The sequence below is a fragment of the Bubalus kerabau genome, chromosome 3 (assembly GCF_029407905.1).
Source record: "Bubalus kerabau isolate K-KA32 ecotype Philippines breed swamp buffalo chromosome 3, PCC_UOA_SB_1v2, whole genome shotgun sequence".
NCBI lineage: Eukaryota > Metazoa > Chordata > Mammalia > Artiodactyla > Bovidae > Bubalus > Bubalus kerabau.
In genome coordinates this window covers 164,522,068-164,536,302 of record NC_073626.1, presented here as the reverse complement: position 1 = coordinate 164,536,302, position 14,235 = coordinate 164,522,068, and the positions used below count along the sequence as shown (strand labels likewise).

At 38.1% G+C, this 14,235-nt stretch overlaps 1 protein-coding gene across 3 annotated transcripts in view; it reads left to right on the top strand.

The window, feature by feature from the left end:
- PAX3 (paired box 3) overlaps nt 1-14,235 on the top strand; it is a 101,436-nt gene that overhangs the window by 49,108 nt on the left and 38,093 nt on the right. Inside the window, exon 5 of one of the 3 annotated variants that reach the window (XM_055573580.1) lies at nt 6,777-6,779. The exons of the other annotated variants lie outside the window; for them this stretch is intronic. Within the exon in view, the coding sequence (XP_055429555.1) occupies nt 6,777-6,779 (3 nt within the window). The remainder of the gene's footprint in view (nt 1-6,776; nt 6,780-14,235) is intronic. 3 annotated transcript variants of the gene reach the window in all.

The following is a 14,235-nucleotide window of genomic DNA, read 5'->3' as shown; positions in this document are numbered from 1 at the left end:
GTCCTTTGACATGGGTAGAAAGGGCATTCTAGGTAGAACAGATAATGGGTTAAGGTGGAAAGGTCAAGATATGACCAATCCTTGGTCCATTTTGGCAAGTACATGGGATTCGGGGAAGTAGGTTTGTTTCAGTCGAATGAAACCTTTAAACTCCACTCAATGAACTCTTCGCAGATACTCATATACACATTCAATTTCATGTTAATGAATAGTTTTCTAATTTTTAAAGCTGATTTACTCAGGAATATATGAATCATTATTTCTTATAAAAATTGGTTATTAGTGCTTGGTATTTGAATAATCACGTTACTTGACCAAAGAAATTTGATAATGATACTAAGAAATAGATGATCTAAAAATCACTTTAATGCATTTTTAGAGTGAAGACTGGTGATTATCTTCTTAGTTCTGATATTTCATTGGTTTCCTGAGACTTTGGGTCCTTTTAAACACCCTGAGTATCATCTTCATTTGAAAAACAAGAATAATTTAGAATTTGAAGATCTACATTTGAGATTTAACTCTGCCACTAAAAAGGCAGATGATAGATGGATCATTTCATCCATTTGAAACTCAGTTATTATTTTATATGTAAGGTAAAACATGGTCTGATGATTTTTAAAGTGATTTCCAGCTTTTAAATTTCTGTGTTCAGCAGCACATTTTAATACAAAACAGGAGCATCTCTGGGCTTCCCACGTGGCTCTGTGGTAAAGAATCCACCTGCCAAGCAGGAGATACAGGTTTGATTCCTGGGTCAGGAAGATCCCTAGAGAAGGAAATGGCAAACCACTCTAATATCCTTATCTGGAAAATCCCATGGAGAGAGGAGCCTGGTGGGCTACAGTCCTTGAGGTCATAAAAAGTCAGACACGACTGGGGGATTGAGCATGCACACAACACACACATGAACGTCTTGAGCAAATGATTGAAAAAATACTTTAAACAAATAATTGAAAAAATAGCAAATGATTGAAAAAATACTTTAAACAATATTGTTGATATTTTCCTCCTGTAGTTTTACATGATTAGTTACTTGGAACATCACCTTCCTGTATCAGTTGGTTTTCTTCTGTAGCCACTGTCTCTCTTCATGCCCATCTTATACTCAGACATTCACACACCGATCCTGCTCTGGCTTCTTCTACCAGGAAGAAGAAAGCAGTTTAAGGGCCTCCTCTTACTTAATTGAATCATGATTAGAAATGAAGATTTGGGAGGATGGTTAGTAACGACAACCATCTCTGATGTCTCAGACTTTCTTAAAACTGTGAATTTTTTATCCTTATTTATTATGAGAGTAGAGAGATGTACGAGTGTGGCTTCTGTGCTTGTTTGAATTAATTATATCACTGCTTTATGTGAATGCAATGTGAGTACCTGTCATTTATCTCGATCTTCACATATAGAGATGGGCAGATGCTTGTATTTGTACATTCAAATATATATACAAGTATAGATGAGCAAATTGGAAGAACCGTATGTAATCTCAGAGCTGAATTGAAATGTTCATGTATCAGCAATACTACCAAACAGTTTGTTGTTATTACTAAAACAACAGAGACAAATTCACTGAATACTTACTGGAGGAAAGAATTTTATTTACTTTTTAATTGTGTAGCTAATCAAGAGAAAGGTTTTAAAAACTTATATTTTGTTAATAGTATACATGAAACAAAAGAATAGAAAGAAACACCACGAAGGAGTTTGACTAATTCATCTCTCTCTCTTGAGCCATCTATCCATCCATGCATCCATCCATCCATTTATATAATCTGTTCCCTAATTTAAAGTCAATAGTGATTATTTTGAATTCTGGAACTATAGTTTTTTATTTTTATATACTGCTCAAATTTTAATTTGTAATGTGTTTTTATAATGTAAAGACAAAAATATACAACAAAATAAGAAATGTATTTTGTCCAGGAAACACTTCTTAGGAATAAACTTAGAATTGGGTGATGAGGAGTAGGGCTTCAGTTTGAACTAAATTGGCAACATAGTTTTTAGATGTTGGCATTATACTGACATGTCAAATGGGATGATTTCTGGTTACATTATTGGTTGGTGTGGGTAGGAAGGATGAGTAGGACTATCTTTGGTCCATCCAGGTCATCCAGGATCCTTAATTTATTCAAAAATTGTGCCAAAGATAAAGACACACATTTAGACCCTTAACCCGGAACCCCTCAGAGCAGGCATTCCTAACTCAATAAGACTTGTCATCAGAGCCATTGGAGAAAGGAGTGCCTGGGGTCAACCATCTAATTCTGAAATCACTTATTGTGTTATTACTCTTATTTGTGAGAAAGGGGACCCTCTTTTGTTCTTTCCTCTTCTCTCCTCCCCTCCCTTGCTCTCTCCTACCTAGTACTTCCATTCTTTCCCTTTCAGCTCTGCAAGATAATTCTGGAAAGAGAATGTCGAGAGGAAATGCAGTGGCCCCAAAATTCACCTGGAAGCCTGCTTTTGAAGGAGTTCTTCATCTTATCTCTCGTGGAGATGGGAGCCTGACTTCACATTGGCCAGGGACACTAAAATGAGCAGATAGAGAATTGCTCAAAGCTATACTTCATTTTACCTATGTTGATTCATATTAGTAGACAAAAATGAAGATGAGAATTTGCCTGTGGAAATTCTTCCCCATGGAAACCAAAATGAATGTTGGCACAAAGTAGAGGCCAAGTGTCCTTCATTTATTTTAGGCTGTTTGCTGGATGTTTATTAAGCTCAGCCCTCTTGCTTAAGCCCTGAGATATTTGGGAGCACAGAATTTATTTACTGTCGTAGCTACCTTAATCTTTGATTCTGCAGCACAGATGCATGTCCTGGGCCAGGATGAGTAGAGTGTGCTGGGTTACATTTTAGATATTTTTAAAATTAATTTTTACCAGAGTACAGTTGCATTACAATGCTGTATTAGTTTCTACTGTATCGCAAAATGAATTGGCCATACCTATACATACATGCCCTCTCTTCTGGATTTCCATCCCATTCAGGTCACCATAGTGCATTAAGTAGAGTTAACCTGTGCTATGTAGTAGGTTCTCATTCAGAGCTGAACATCCTTTTAAAGCAGATACATAGATACTAGCTGACTGTGGGCAGGATCTTCAGAAGAGAAGCAGATGGGAGATTGGATGATGATCTTATTTCACAAACTCAGGAAGTTCTACAAACATCTTCGAAGTTTTGGTGATCATTTTTCTCCCTCAGTCTTAGAACATAGCATTTTTCTCATGCTAATTTTTTTTTTTTTTTAATACCCGGTGGGGGTTGGATAATATGAAGGTGAAGGTATGCAGAGGGCTACATGTTTGGAGGATCTGTTGTGCATTGGGAGCTGTTGTGTGCTTTGCAAACTCTTTCCTTAAAACCAGCCTTTGAAGCAGGTGTTTAAAAACCACATTTACTAATGAAAGCACTGAATCAGAGGCTTAAGCAGCTGGCCCCAAATCAGAGAGGAAGTGGCCAGGTGGGCGTTTGAAGTAGATTGACTTTTCTCTAGAACTGGAGGTCTTTTACCATAGCTTTTTTTTTTGCGCCCACTTTGTTTGCTCAGACCTTTGGTATCATCTCTTCTGAACTCAGTGGTGACTGTTGCTTAGATGTAAAGAGAAAATTTCATAAACCAGCCATCCCTATCTAACTAAGGATAGTGATAAATCATTCACATTATCTACTTAATCATCTTGACTGGTTTGCCAGTTCCTCCTGGGGTTTTGGTGGGAGAGGACACCAATCTGGAAACCAACCTTCCAAGCCTGAGCATCATACCTTTGCAGGATGAAGGAGAGAAACACCACTTTCTTCTTCATTATCCCTTTCGTCCCAGCCTCTGGCAAAGTACTACTTGCACAGCAGGTTTCCCATGAGTGCTTTCCGATGGTGACCTTGATGTTGCTACTAATGCTTTTACCAGCGAGAATTAAGCTCAGCCTCCCTCTTTTGCCTCCAGGAAAAGTTTCCTCTTTCATTTATATTCAGTTATTACCTCTTCCTATCTTCCAACAAGCAGTAATTGACCCAGATAAGATTTGGATTTTCAAAACAAGCTTCCTGCGCTGTTTCTTTTCTTCGTTATGGAACCCGACAGAAAACGAAAAGCAAAAAAAAAACCAATCTTGAAATGCCATATGGGAGGTGTCACTTAAAGCATTTATGTATTAATTTGATCTCTATATTAAAGATCACAGGCACACAGAATCTATGGCTCTGTTATTTAGTAAATAATGTATCAGAGTTTTTCAGCCTTGAGAGACCACTTAATCTTTCTGTTGCCTCGGGGCATGGCTGTATTACCTTCTGTATATACTGATACAGGACTTGGATTCAGTGGAAAGAGCACTGGAGTGTGAGTTAGGTGATTTAAGTTTTACTTTCTGAGTTTAAGCATCATACTTGCATCCCCAGTGCCAAGGACAATATCAGACAAACCTTAGGCTTTCAGTAAATGTTTACTGAAAGATGTGTGATTTGAGGCAACCCCCCTTGCTCTCTCTGACCTTCAGCTGCAGAATGAAAGGATTGTCCTAAAGTTTCTTCTGATAATTCTGTAATTCTCTAAGTGTTTTGTTCTGTATTTCAAGTCTCTTAGTCATTTATCTTCTTACCTCCTTTGGTAGGTTTCTGGCACCAAAACTGCAGTATTTAACTTTCTTCTTAAACCTGACTTTCTTCTCTTTTCCAAACATCTTCAGTCATGCTGATCCTGACAAAGTTTGGTTGTTTAGGTTTTGTGTATCTCTAGGTTGTCTTACGGAGAAGGCAATGGCACCCCACTCCAGTACTCTTGCCTGGAAAATCCCATGGATGGAGGAGCCTGGTAGGCTGTAGTCCATGGGGTCGCTAGGAGTCAGACACGACTTCACTTTCACTTTCACTTTTCACTTTCCTGCATTGGAGAAGGAAATGGCAACCCACTCCAGTGTTCTTGCCTGGAGAATCCCTGGGACGGGGGAGCCTAGTGGGCTGCCCTCTATGGGGTCGCACAGAGTCGGACATGACTGAGGCGACTTAGCAGCAGCAGCAGCAGCAGGTTGTCTTGTCTTAATAAGAGTGGCAAAAGCGTTCTTTTGTTTTCTGCCCTCTGAAAGGCTGTGTAACTTGTCACCTCTTTTATATACTCAACCTTAGTTTATTTGTTGACTTTTAAATGACCAATGCACATAATATCAAAAATATTCAGTCGTGGAAAATAAAAGCAGGGTGATTCTTTGTCAATTGTGTTTTATTTAAAGCTCTGTGAATATGGCTAAGGTTTGGGTTTCATAGGCAGAATTCTTTCTTAGTGACTGCACATAACATAATTTCACATACACCAACCACCATGGAAAATATCACTCACCTTTTATGGTCATGTTTTCACAACGAATTTATAGAGTTGACTGTGACCAGGAAGAAAAAATGTGTTGATACTGGCCAGTCTTTTTCTCAGCCCACCTCACTGGTTGAACCAACTTACTCCTCAAAAGACAATGCTAATAAAAGTGTATATTTGATATTTAAGATCTAATATTTAGGCAGCTTATCTTAGTTCTCATGGATCAGGTAAGTTACAGGACTCTTGAGATCTCATTTTTTGTCATCTATAAGATGGGGATGACAGTACTCATATGGGGTCTCGGGAACTTTGAAAGAATATGCACAAAAAGAATGCCAGAAGCAGAGGTGGGCTATCTTAAGCTGTCAGCAAATCAGTGAATAACAGCTTTTTAAAAATATCCTTATTATTATTATTGAGTTGATTTTGCCCAGAACTTTGAAGAAGCGATCACAAGAAGGTCTTTGAGAGATCCATGTTCTGCCTCTAGTTAACCAGTTTACACAGAAATGACTTCAGAATTAAATTGTTCTACATTGTAGTGGATGAACCACACTTGGATCAAAAAATGTGGTTTCAATTCAGATGCAGGAACAGAAACATAAGCTAAATCTCCTCATAAAGAGAGTGTTTTGTGACATGGTTTTTCTTTCCCTATTAAAGAAATATTTTTCCATAGGAGGAAAGGAAAGTGAGTATGTTTGGGAGAGTAAAAGGGCTTGACACAATTATTTCTTAAACTGATATCACTGGTGATATTAATAGTAAGCAACCCAGAATGAGAGTATTTCTAATACTCTACAAGTCTGAATGAATAAGGTATAAGTGGAAGAAAGAGATATAATTACCATAGGGAACACAATCTTCTGTTTCATTGGGTTAATTTTTTTTTTTCCCATTCATGACATCTTAGAAATGCATAGTTAACCCTGAGAGATGAAAAATGCCTATTGTTCTTTCGAATTGTTTGCTGTGTCCAGCTTTTCTTTCCTGACTCAATTCTGTTGAATACCCATGAGTTGTCACATTTTTAGTAAGTAATAACTGTGTCAAGCTGTGATGACAAAATATCCCAACATAACTGCTAATAAGCATTGTCATTTTAAGCATGAAACAGGTTAGCCAATGATTTATCTCTTATAATGCAGCACTTGGGGCAGCTGTATGATTTGTCTCTTTAGCAAGTCAAGTAATTTCTTTAACAAAATGTTAAGCACAGATGGGCCATAAGCTGTCAGTTAACTATTATTGTGTCTGCATCTGCTTGCTTTCAATGCACTGTTTTATGTATTCAGTCAGTTACTTAGCTGCGGCTCAGTGAAAAGCTGAACCTACTCTGATTGGCAAATAAAATGTTCATTTGTCTCTTCTTCCTATTGTTTTGTTTTGGTAACACATGTCAGCAGCTCAATTACCCAGTTCATTAACAGCTCCCAAAGGACATGATGGCCAGCCCGTGATAAGAGGGCAATTGTGGCACATATGGTCAATAATGGCCTCTCTCTTGGCAATTGTAAATAAAAGTCACTTGGCCCTTTTCCTTTCACCAGAACTACTGTTTTCCTGTTCGCCTTCAGTGTGCAAATTACCTTTCTTTGCTCCCTGCAATCCAATCCCAGTAAAGCAAAACCTAGTTTACTGTTTTTTGAGACTCAGAGACTTCAGCAGAGAGGGAGCTCTGGCTCTTAATTTTAATTATGACTGACTTTTAAGCTCTTGAGGGAGGAAAGTTCTTATCAAGGGAGACTATTCTTAGAAAGCTGTTAGCTGATTAATTAGTTAACTAATCAGTTTTCCTAATTGAATAGCAACACATTTTCTTGGGGCTTTTCTCTCTTTTCCTCTTTGAAATACCCTGGTGGCTGAAATACTCTGGTTACCACAGAATTTAAAGAAGCAATTTATTAATAAAACAAAAATGTGCCAGTAGAAATCATTTGCAAGGGGCAGATAGGTGTGACTTCATCTTTGCTCCATGAGAAAGATTCATTTCCTTCTAGAATTCTTGTTCCAGGTAAGTCTCAAAATAAAGGGTTTAAGAAGCCACTGGGTTCATCTGAGTCACTGTCAGAGTCCCCCCCAAACCAGTTCTTCCTTTTTATACTTTTGGAAGGAGATACGGAAATAGTTCCTTTGGGGTTTTGTAGCTCCCTTAAGCAAAATGTTGCTTGTGTCAGGGGAAAAGAAAGGGCAGAAGCCTGTTTTTACTTCATCATATCAAGGAATACAAAATAATCATTTCTAAAGCTCCTAAAAATAATCACTAGCGGGGCTGAGATGGATGAGAGAAATAAACCTGTATTTTTACAAAAGAGGCCTTGTAAGTGACTCATGGTCAGGTAGTGGCTGTGAGAAGAGAGCTCCACCCTCAATACGTTTCCTTAGTGTAAAGTGGATGGAGACCTCACGCGCACGTGAAATTCAGTGTTACTGGAACCTCAGGATGGGTGGGAAGGGGGGTCTTGGGGGCCATGCAGCGCAATGCTTCGGAGGCAACTAGGTTGTACAGCCAGCCTCTGCTTCGCAGCCCTTATCTTACACAAACACCCAATGGTGCACGTTGTCCTTTTCAAGTGACTCCCGGGTCCGGGGCACACGCGGCCCTTCTGGGCTGCCCCCGCGGCCGGCCATATTCATAACCAATCTGTACTCTCCTCCCAGGGCAGCGGGGACTCCGGGAGCTGTTGAGTGTCAGGGTTTATTTGTGCTATTTTGATTAGCACCAACCTGGCAGGAGCTTATTTTCCTTCTAATGACCCCGTGCTGTGAGAAGGCAGCTTCCGAGGGAAGGGCTTGGGTCAGAGGGGAGGGGACCGGCGTTACGTTTCTGCAGCCCCCAAGTGGGGGTGGGGGGCGCTGCTGGGCGGGAACAAGGGTAGGTGAAGGGCCGGAGGGTCTTAATTATATTGAGAGTTTCTAAAAGAACCTTTCCAAGAGAGCCCAGAATATCCTTCCTATCAACTGTCCTGCTTTTTTTTTTTTTGTAATTGCTAAAGATTTTTGGGCTGGCTGGCACATTTTGCGGGAGAAATTGTAGTGGCTAGAAAAGCAAAACAAGACCTCTACCCGCCCATCTCCCCCACGAGGCCGCTGATCAGGTTATAAACTAAACCGTCTCTCCTAGTTTATCAACGAACACAGTCAGAATTACTCAAATTCCAGTTCTGAATTAGGGATTCTGGAAAGTTCAAGAATTTGTTGGGTCACACACACACTGGCTAGATCTTAGATACCTTAGGATTTTGTTGTAAAACTTTGGTTTGTTCTTTTCAGCGGAGTTTTTTTCTCTCGACGTATATACAATTTTAAACATTAAATAAAATCGCCGATTACTTTTTAGCTGGTGAATTAATGTGGAAGAGAAGCTTCCAGGTGCTGAAGTCTCTCTACTGGCTTGGATTAACCCCTACTGTGCGTCCATTTCAACCTCCCCCTCCTCCCGCCTCTGGAAAAAAAAAAAAAAAATACCCAACCTCCCCTTTCTCATCCACTCCGGCTTTCTTTGTGTCTGCTGCTCCCTGCTAGGCAGGTGTCAGAGCCCTGAATGAGGGTAAACGCTCCGCTGATGGATTCCACAGATGGAGCGTGGAAATCGGTAGAATAGGCCTCGGCCACAGGCCATTTCTGGGGATCCAACAAAAGCCTCCAAATAAGTCAACAAAAATCCCAAAGATCACAAAGGGAAAATGTCATTTGTCATTTACTCTGGGGCTGTGAGGGAATATCAGACTCTTCCTGGCTTTCACCCGAGTAAACACGAGAGAGGTCATTCACATCTCTCTCAGTGTAAAAGGACCACTTCAGATCAGAAAACAGTTAGTTGTCCCATTGTCTCCTCCTGTGTTGAACAGTGAAACTCAAACACACGAGAGGTTCTACGACTGGATGCCAAGTAAGTGCATCCAACTTCAAGTTGACCCGTTAAAGACCTCATGGGATATAACTCTGAAATACCCGTTCAGTGTCGAACACAGGGTGAAACCACCTTGTGGGGCTCTCAGGAACCATTTTTATTTTTCTCTTGTTCTTTCATCAGTGAAACACAGATTTGAGGACCGGTGCTGACAGGTTTAGCTCCAAAAGGTTAGTAAAAACACCGGGACCGTGTGATTCAGTCTGAGGCCGTCTAAGAAGAAATGACCGATGACCAAGGAAGTTCAGCCTCAAAACCTGCAGGGCCTCCTCCCATGTCTGTAAATCGCGTTGTATTACATCAGGGGCAAACATAGAGTTTAAATGGTTGTCATGTTTTGATTCTTTAATTATTCAAATGAAAGGTCTTGCTGAGAAGAAAGACTGTGTGCCAAATGCACTCTTGTGAGTTATTTTGTTTCTCCATTTTTTGCCTGTCTCCTATCTCTGAATTATACTGGTCTGGAAACCAGTAATTATAGAATCCCACGTGACTAAATCCCTATAAAATTGAGGTAAGATCTCATGTATAATATCGTTAACTAGGATGAAATATTTCCTGAGGCTACAGAAGAGGTCACAAGGGGTTAACGGACAAAGACATACTCTCTAATTCTGTAATTCCTTCTTTAATTAAACTTCATGGTCCGTCCGCTGGTGGTAAGACTTTAGCCTTCTCCTCCCAGTTTGTTTCTGAAGGAAGAATTTGTAATCCTGTGGGGTATGATTGTTGCCTATGCTTGACCTTTTTTATTTTTTTAAGCTGAAAATATCCATTTTCCCAAGGTTGGTTTTGGGAGTTAGTGTGAGATCATTGGGATAACTAAAATTTTTCCTCCTAACACTTAGAATTAGCTGGACATAGAAAAAGAAGAAATGAACTTCTTTCAAAATTGAGAATAAAACACAAGGTTGAAATACTTAGGCACCTGGTGAAAGGTGACGTTTTCCAGCGATCACACTGAGGTTTCTGCTGAATAACTTGTGAATAGCCCAACAGATTTCAAACTTTTATTTCTGTCCTTTTTGTCTTAAAAGAATTTGAGGTTACCTTATAGCTCTTGATATCCTTTCATCAGGGTGCCTTTAATATAAAAAAGAAGGCTTTAATACAGATATAAACTGAGTGATCAGTTCAACTGCTTGTGATCAATAATATTTTCCAGCTTGACCCTGGATCTTAGGACCAAGGGTCTATGATGATTATTAATGGAGACTGCAAATGGTCAGACAATTTTAATTTTTTCAATTGATTCAATATCTTGGAAAATTGATTAGTTTCCTAGTGTTTTATTTGAATATACAAAGAACTCAATAAATATTTGTTGAATTAAATTCAATTGATTTATCAATTTCCCAATTGAATTTAATTCAACAAATATTTATTGAATTCTTTGTATATTCAAAGTATGGGGGCTTCCCTGGCAGATGGTAAAGAATCTGCCTGCAGTGCAGATGATCTGGGTTCAATCCCTGGGTTGGGAAGATTCCCTGGAGAAGGGAATGGCAACCCACTCCAGTATTCTTGCCTGCAGAATTCCATGGACAGAGGAGCCTGGCAGGCTGTATATAGTCCATGGGGTCGCAAAGAGTCAGGCATGACTGAATGACTAACATTTTCACACTTTCACTGTCAAACTGTTGTATTTCTGTCGATTTTTGCTTGAGTCTAAGTTTTGAAAATTTGAGACAAATGAGAATGGTGGTGGCAATCAGCTAAATGATTTATATCGGAATTACTGATTTCGTGTGTTTCTGGTATTCCTCTTCAAAAGGACTGTGTGTGTGTGTGTGTGTGTGTGTGTGTGAGAGAGAGAGAGAGAGAGAGAGAAGAACTCAACACCTATTTAGGATGTTCCAGGCTAGAAGGGAGAGTTCTCTGAAGCCCTATAAACCTGGGTCAAATTCTAGTTTCCCAGCTGTGCGACCTGAATAACCTCTCTGAGTCTTTCCATTTCCTGTGCAATGGGGTGAGTATTTACTTTACAGGATTTTTGTCTAGTTACATAAGGAAAGGAGAGAAATTCTCAACCTCTTGGTAAGATTTGTTCCAGGTTCATTGGTGACATTGAATTAAACTAACGTATAAATCAGAGAATGGATTGTGAAGAGGTTTTGGTAATAGGGTCAAAACTTTCGAAGTCTGATAACATGGATTGGGATAAAATCTGAGAGTTTTTATACAATTTAAAATAATAAAATTTCCACTTAAAAAACTATATTGTGTATCGATACAGATTTTCTTATGAGAACCATTCTAGAATTTCAAACTGGAGGATAGTATCTGTAATGAATTATAAAACAAACTTTGTGAAGGCAGGTGTAGAATGTGATAGAGCAACTTATATGTACGAACATCTCCCTTCAGTATTAAGGCCAGACAGTACAAGTAGACTGAAGAAATTATATTTAATCTAGTTGCTATAGCCTGGCAATTTATGAACATTTAGATAATCATCTTGTTAATGCTGCTTGTAGTTTCAAAGTCATAGCTTAAATATTCTACACAGAAAAAATATATATAATTTCTTTCTGTCAAGCTGTCTGAAAAAAAAAGTCTTGTTTTTACTTTGCTGTAATATTTAGCAAGGTTAGAAACTTGGTGTCTAGTATCTAATTTGTTTCAGTTTTGAACAAAGTTAAATATGTAAACTAGAACTTCAATGGAATGATTTAGTTTGTGTATCAAAATGGGATTTAAGTTTTAGACTTGTTTTTGGTAAAAACTGATTCAAGTTCAGGACATTATTGCAAACCATGTTCTGTGTGACTAATACATTTTAATTCTGTTGAGTGATACAAGAAATGGTAGTATTTCTGTCTTTAGAAAGAGCTAGTATTTCCTAGCTTGTAGATTAATCTAGGGTGGTTCACTGAACATTTTTTAAAACCCAGATCCCTCTGGAATTCACAGATGGGGAAAAGTTAGAATTAGCTTGTAAGACTGTGGCTTCACAGTGTCAAAAACGATCAGTTTGTTCAGATAATTTTCCAGCAGAAAAATCAGGCAAATCGTTTCCTCAGTGCCTTTGAAATTATGCTGTTTGGAGTTTTTCCTAGTTAGATGGAACCTTTGGATTGCTTTTGAATATATAGTCTAGAAGTAAAAGTAGTAATTTGCTAACTTGTTAAAGAAAAATTTATTTTTGGTGGTGAAGGCTGTCTTACTGAATTCTTAGATAGTCTGAGTCTTTTTCATCACTGGCTTTTGATAGTTCCTCACCTTTTTTTTTTTTAAATCACAATCCTCTTTGAATTGATAATTATTCTTCAGAAAATATTCAATTGCATTCAAATGCTTGCAACAGTTTTCAAGTAATTTTTAAGGATTCAAAACTTCCACCCTCAAAGCTCATCTAAATGGTGGGTGACTCATAAGAGCAGAATTTCCATTTTGAAGATCTAAAATGATGGCAGAGAAGTAAATTTTAGTTCAAAACTGAATTTTTCTCCTGTACTTCTAGCCATTCAGCATGTATTTATTGAGCACGTATTATGTTTCAGCAGTAGTTCTAGCAATGAACAAGGCAAAGGAAGGGACTTAAGCTCACAGAGTTTATATTCTGGGGGAGGGTAGAGGTGGGCGGGCATTAACTGTTAAGTTGAAACAGTGGTCTTGACCCTCAGAATTAGCTCTGGCTGGTTCTTGTACATCTAAGCAGCCATTTTTCTCCAGAAACTAGCGATGATTTTGATTAATTGACCTGACAGTGCATGGCACATCATATTTACTTGGGAGGATTTAATAGCCCCAGAGACTCCCAAAGGAAACATGAAAATTTCCACATACTATTATCCTAATGGGATCAGAGTAAGAGAAAGTGCAAGCATAGATTTAAAGTTCTCACAGGCAGAGGAGAGATTTAGGTCAGTTCTTAAATGCTGTCAAGTTTTTTACTTGAATTCACATTAGACAAAAAAGTCAAGGCAACAAAAACTGAAAGCATGGAAGGAATACTTTTTATAAAAATTTATTTTCTTCTTAGGCGGATGAGTAATTTGTTTCTTGAGTATATTATTTATAATTGAAGGGGCAAGTAGGGGCAAGTTTTTGGATAAATTGTGGTGGAAAAATATTTTATATACTCAGGAATTTTGCAGGGGAAGCAAATAACTAGTCTGGAATATTCTATAGAGGTGGTCCTCAAAGTGTCAGTCCAGGATCAGTAAAATCAGCATCAGTCACCAGGGAATGTCTTAGAAATGTGACTTCTCAGAGCCCCTTCCGTACCAATGAAATCAGATGAAGGGACAGCCATCTGAGTTTTAACAAGTTTATCCAGTAGCTCTGATGCTCTAGAGGTTTGAGAACCACTCAGCAGCCCTACAATTATGCACAAATTATTATTCTTTTAATTTGGTTCACATTTATTAAAGGTAGACACATGTAAGTTGTATTGGCTGCTTTTTAAGTTTAGCACACAACGCACAACATATTTTTTAGCAAGTTAATGTTTGTAGTTCGGTTGCTAAGTTGAGTCCGACTCTTTGCGACCCCATGGACTGCAGCATGCAGTCAGCATGTTATACTCCTGTAAAATACTCCCATACTTAAAGAAAGTCTATTTTTCTTTCTTTCAGTTAATGCTAAAATATCCTAAAATAAGATTTATATTAAATTAGACCATTTTATATTAAATTAGATAACATAATTGAAAAACCAAGCATAATGGCCAACACACAGTAGAGCATTATATATTATAATTACCTTTTGCTTTTATATACCAGAATTGGTTTTCTTTAATTTGTCATATATATTATTAATTTACTTTCTTAATTTCACAGTATTTGAATGTGAATAAAATGTAAAAGTAATAGAAAACTTAGAATTATATTTATGAGTTCTTTTGTATGGGTACATTTTTGGGGCAAATTATAGCTTATTCTAAATTTGAATGAAATTTAAAATTTCTATGGGGCAGAATTAAGTTTGAGCTCAAGAGAAAAGAAAATTGGTATTGTAGGAGATACTACATTTTAAGATTGTTTCTAGCACCCCT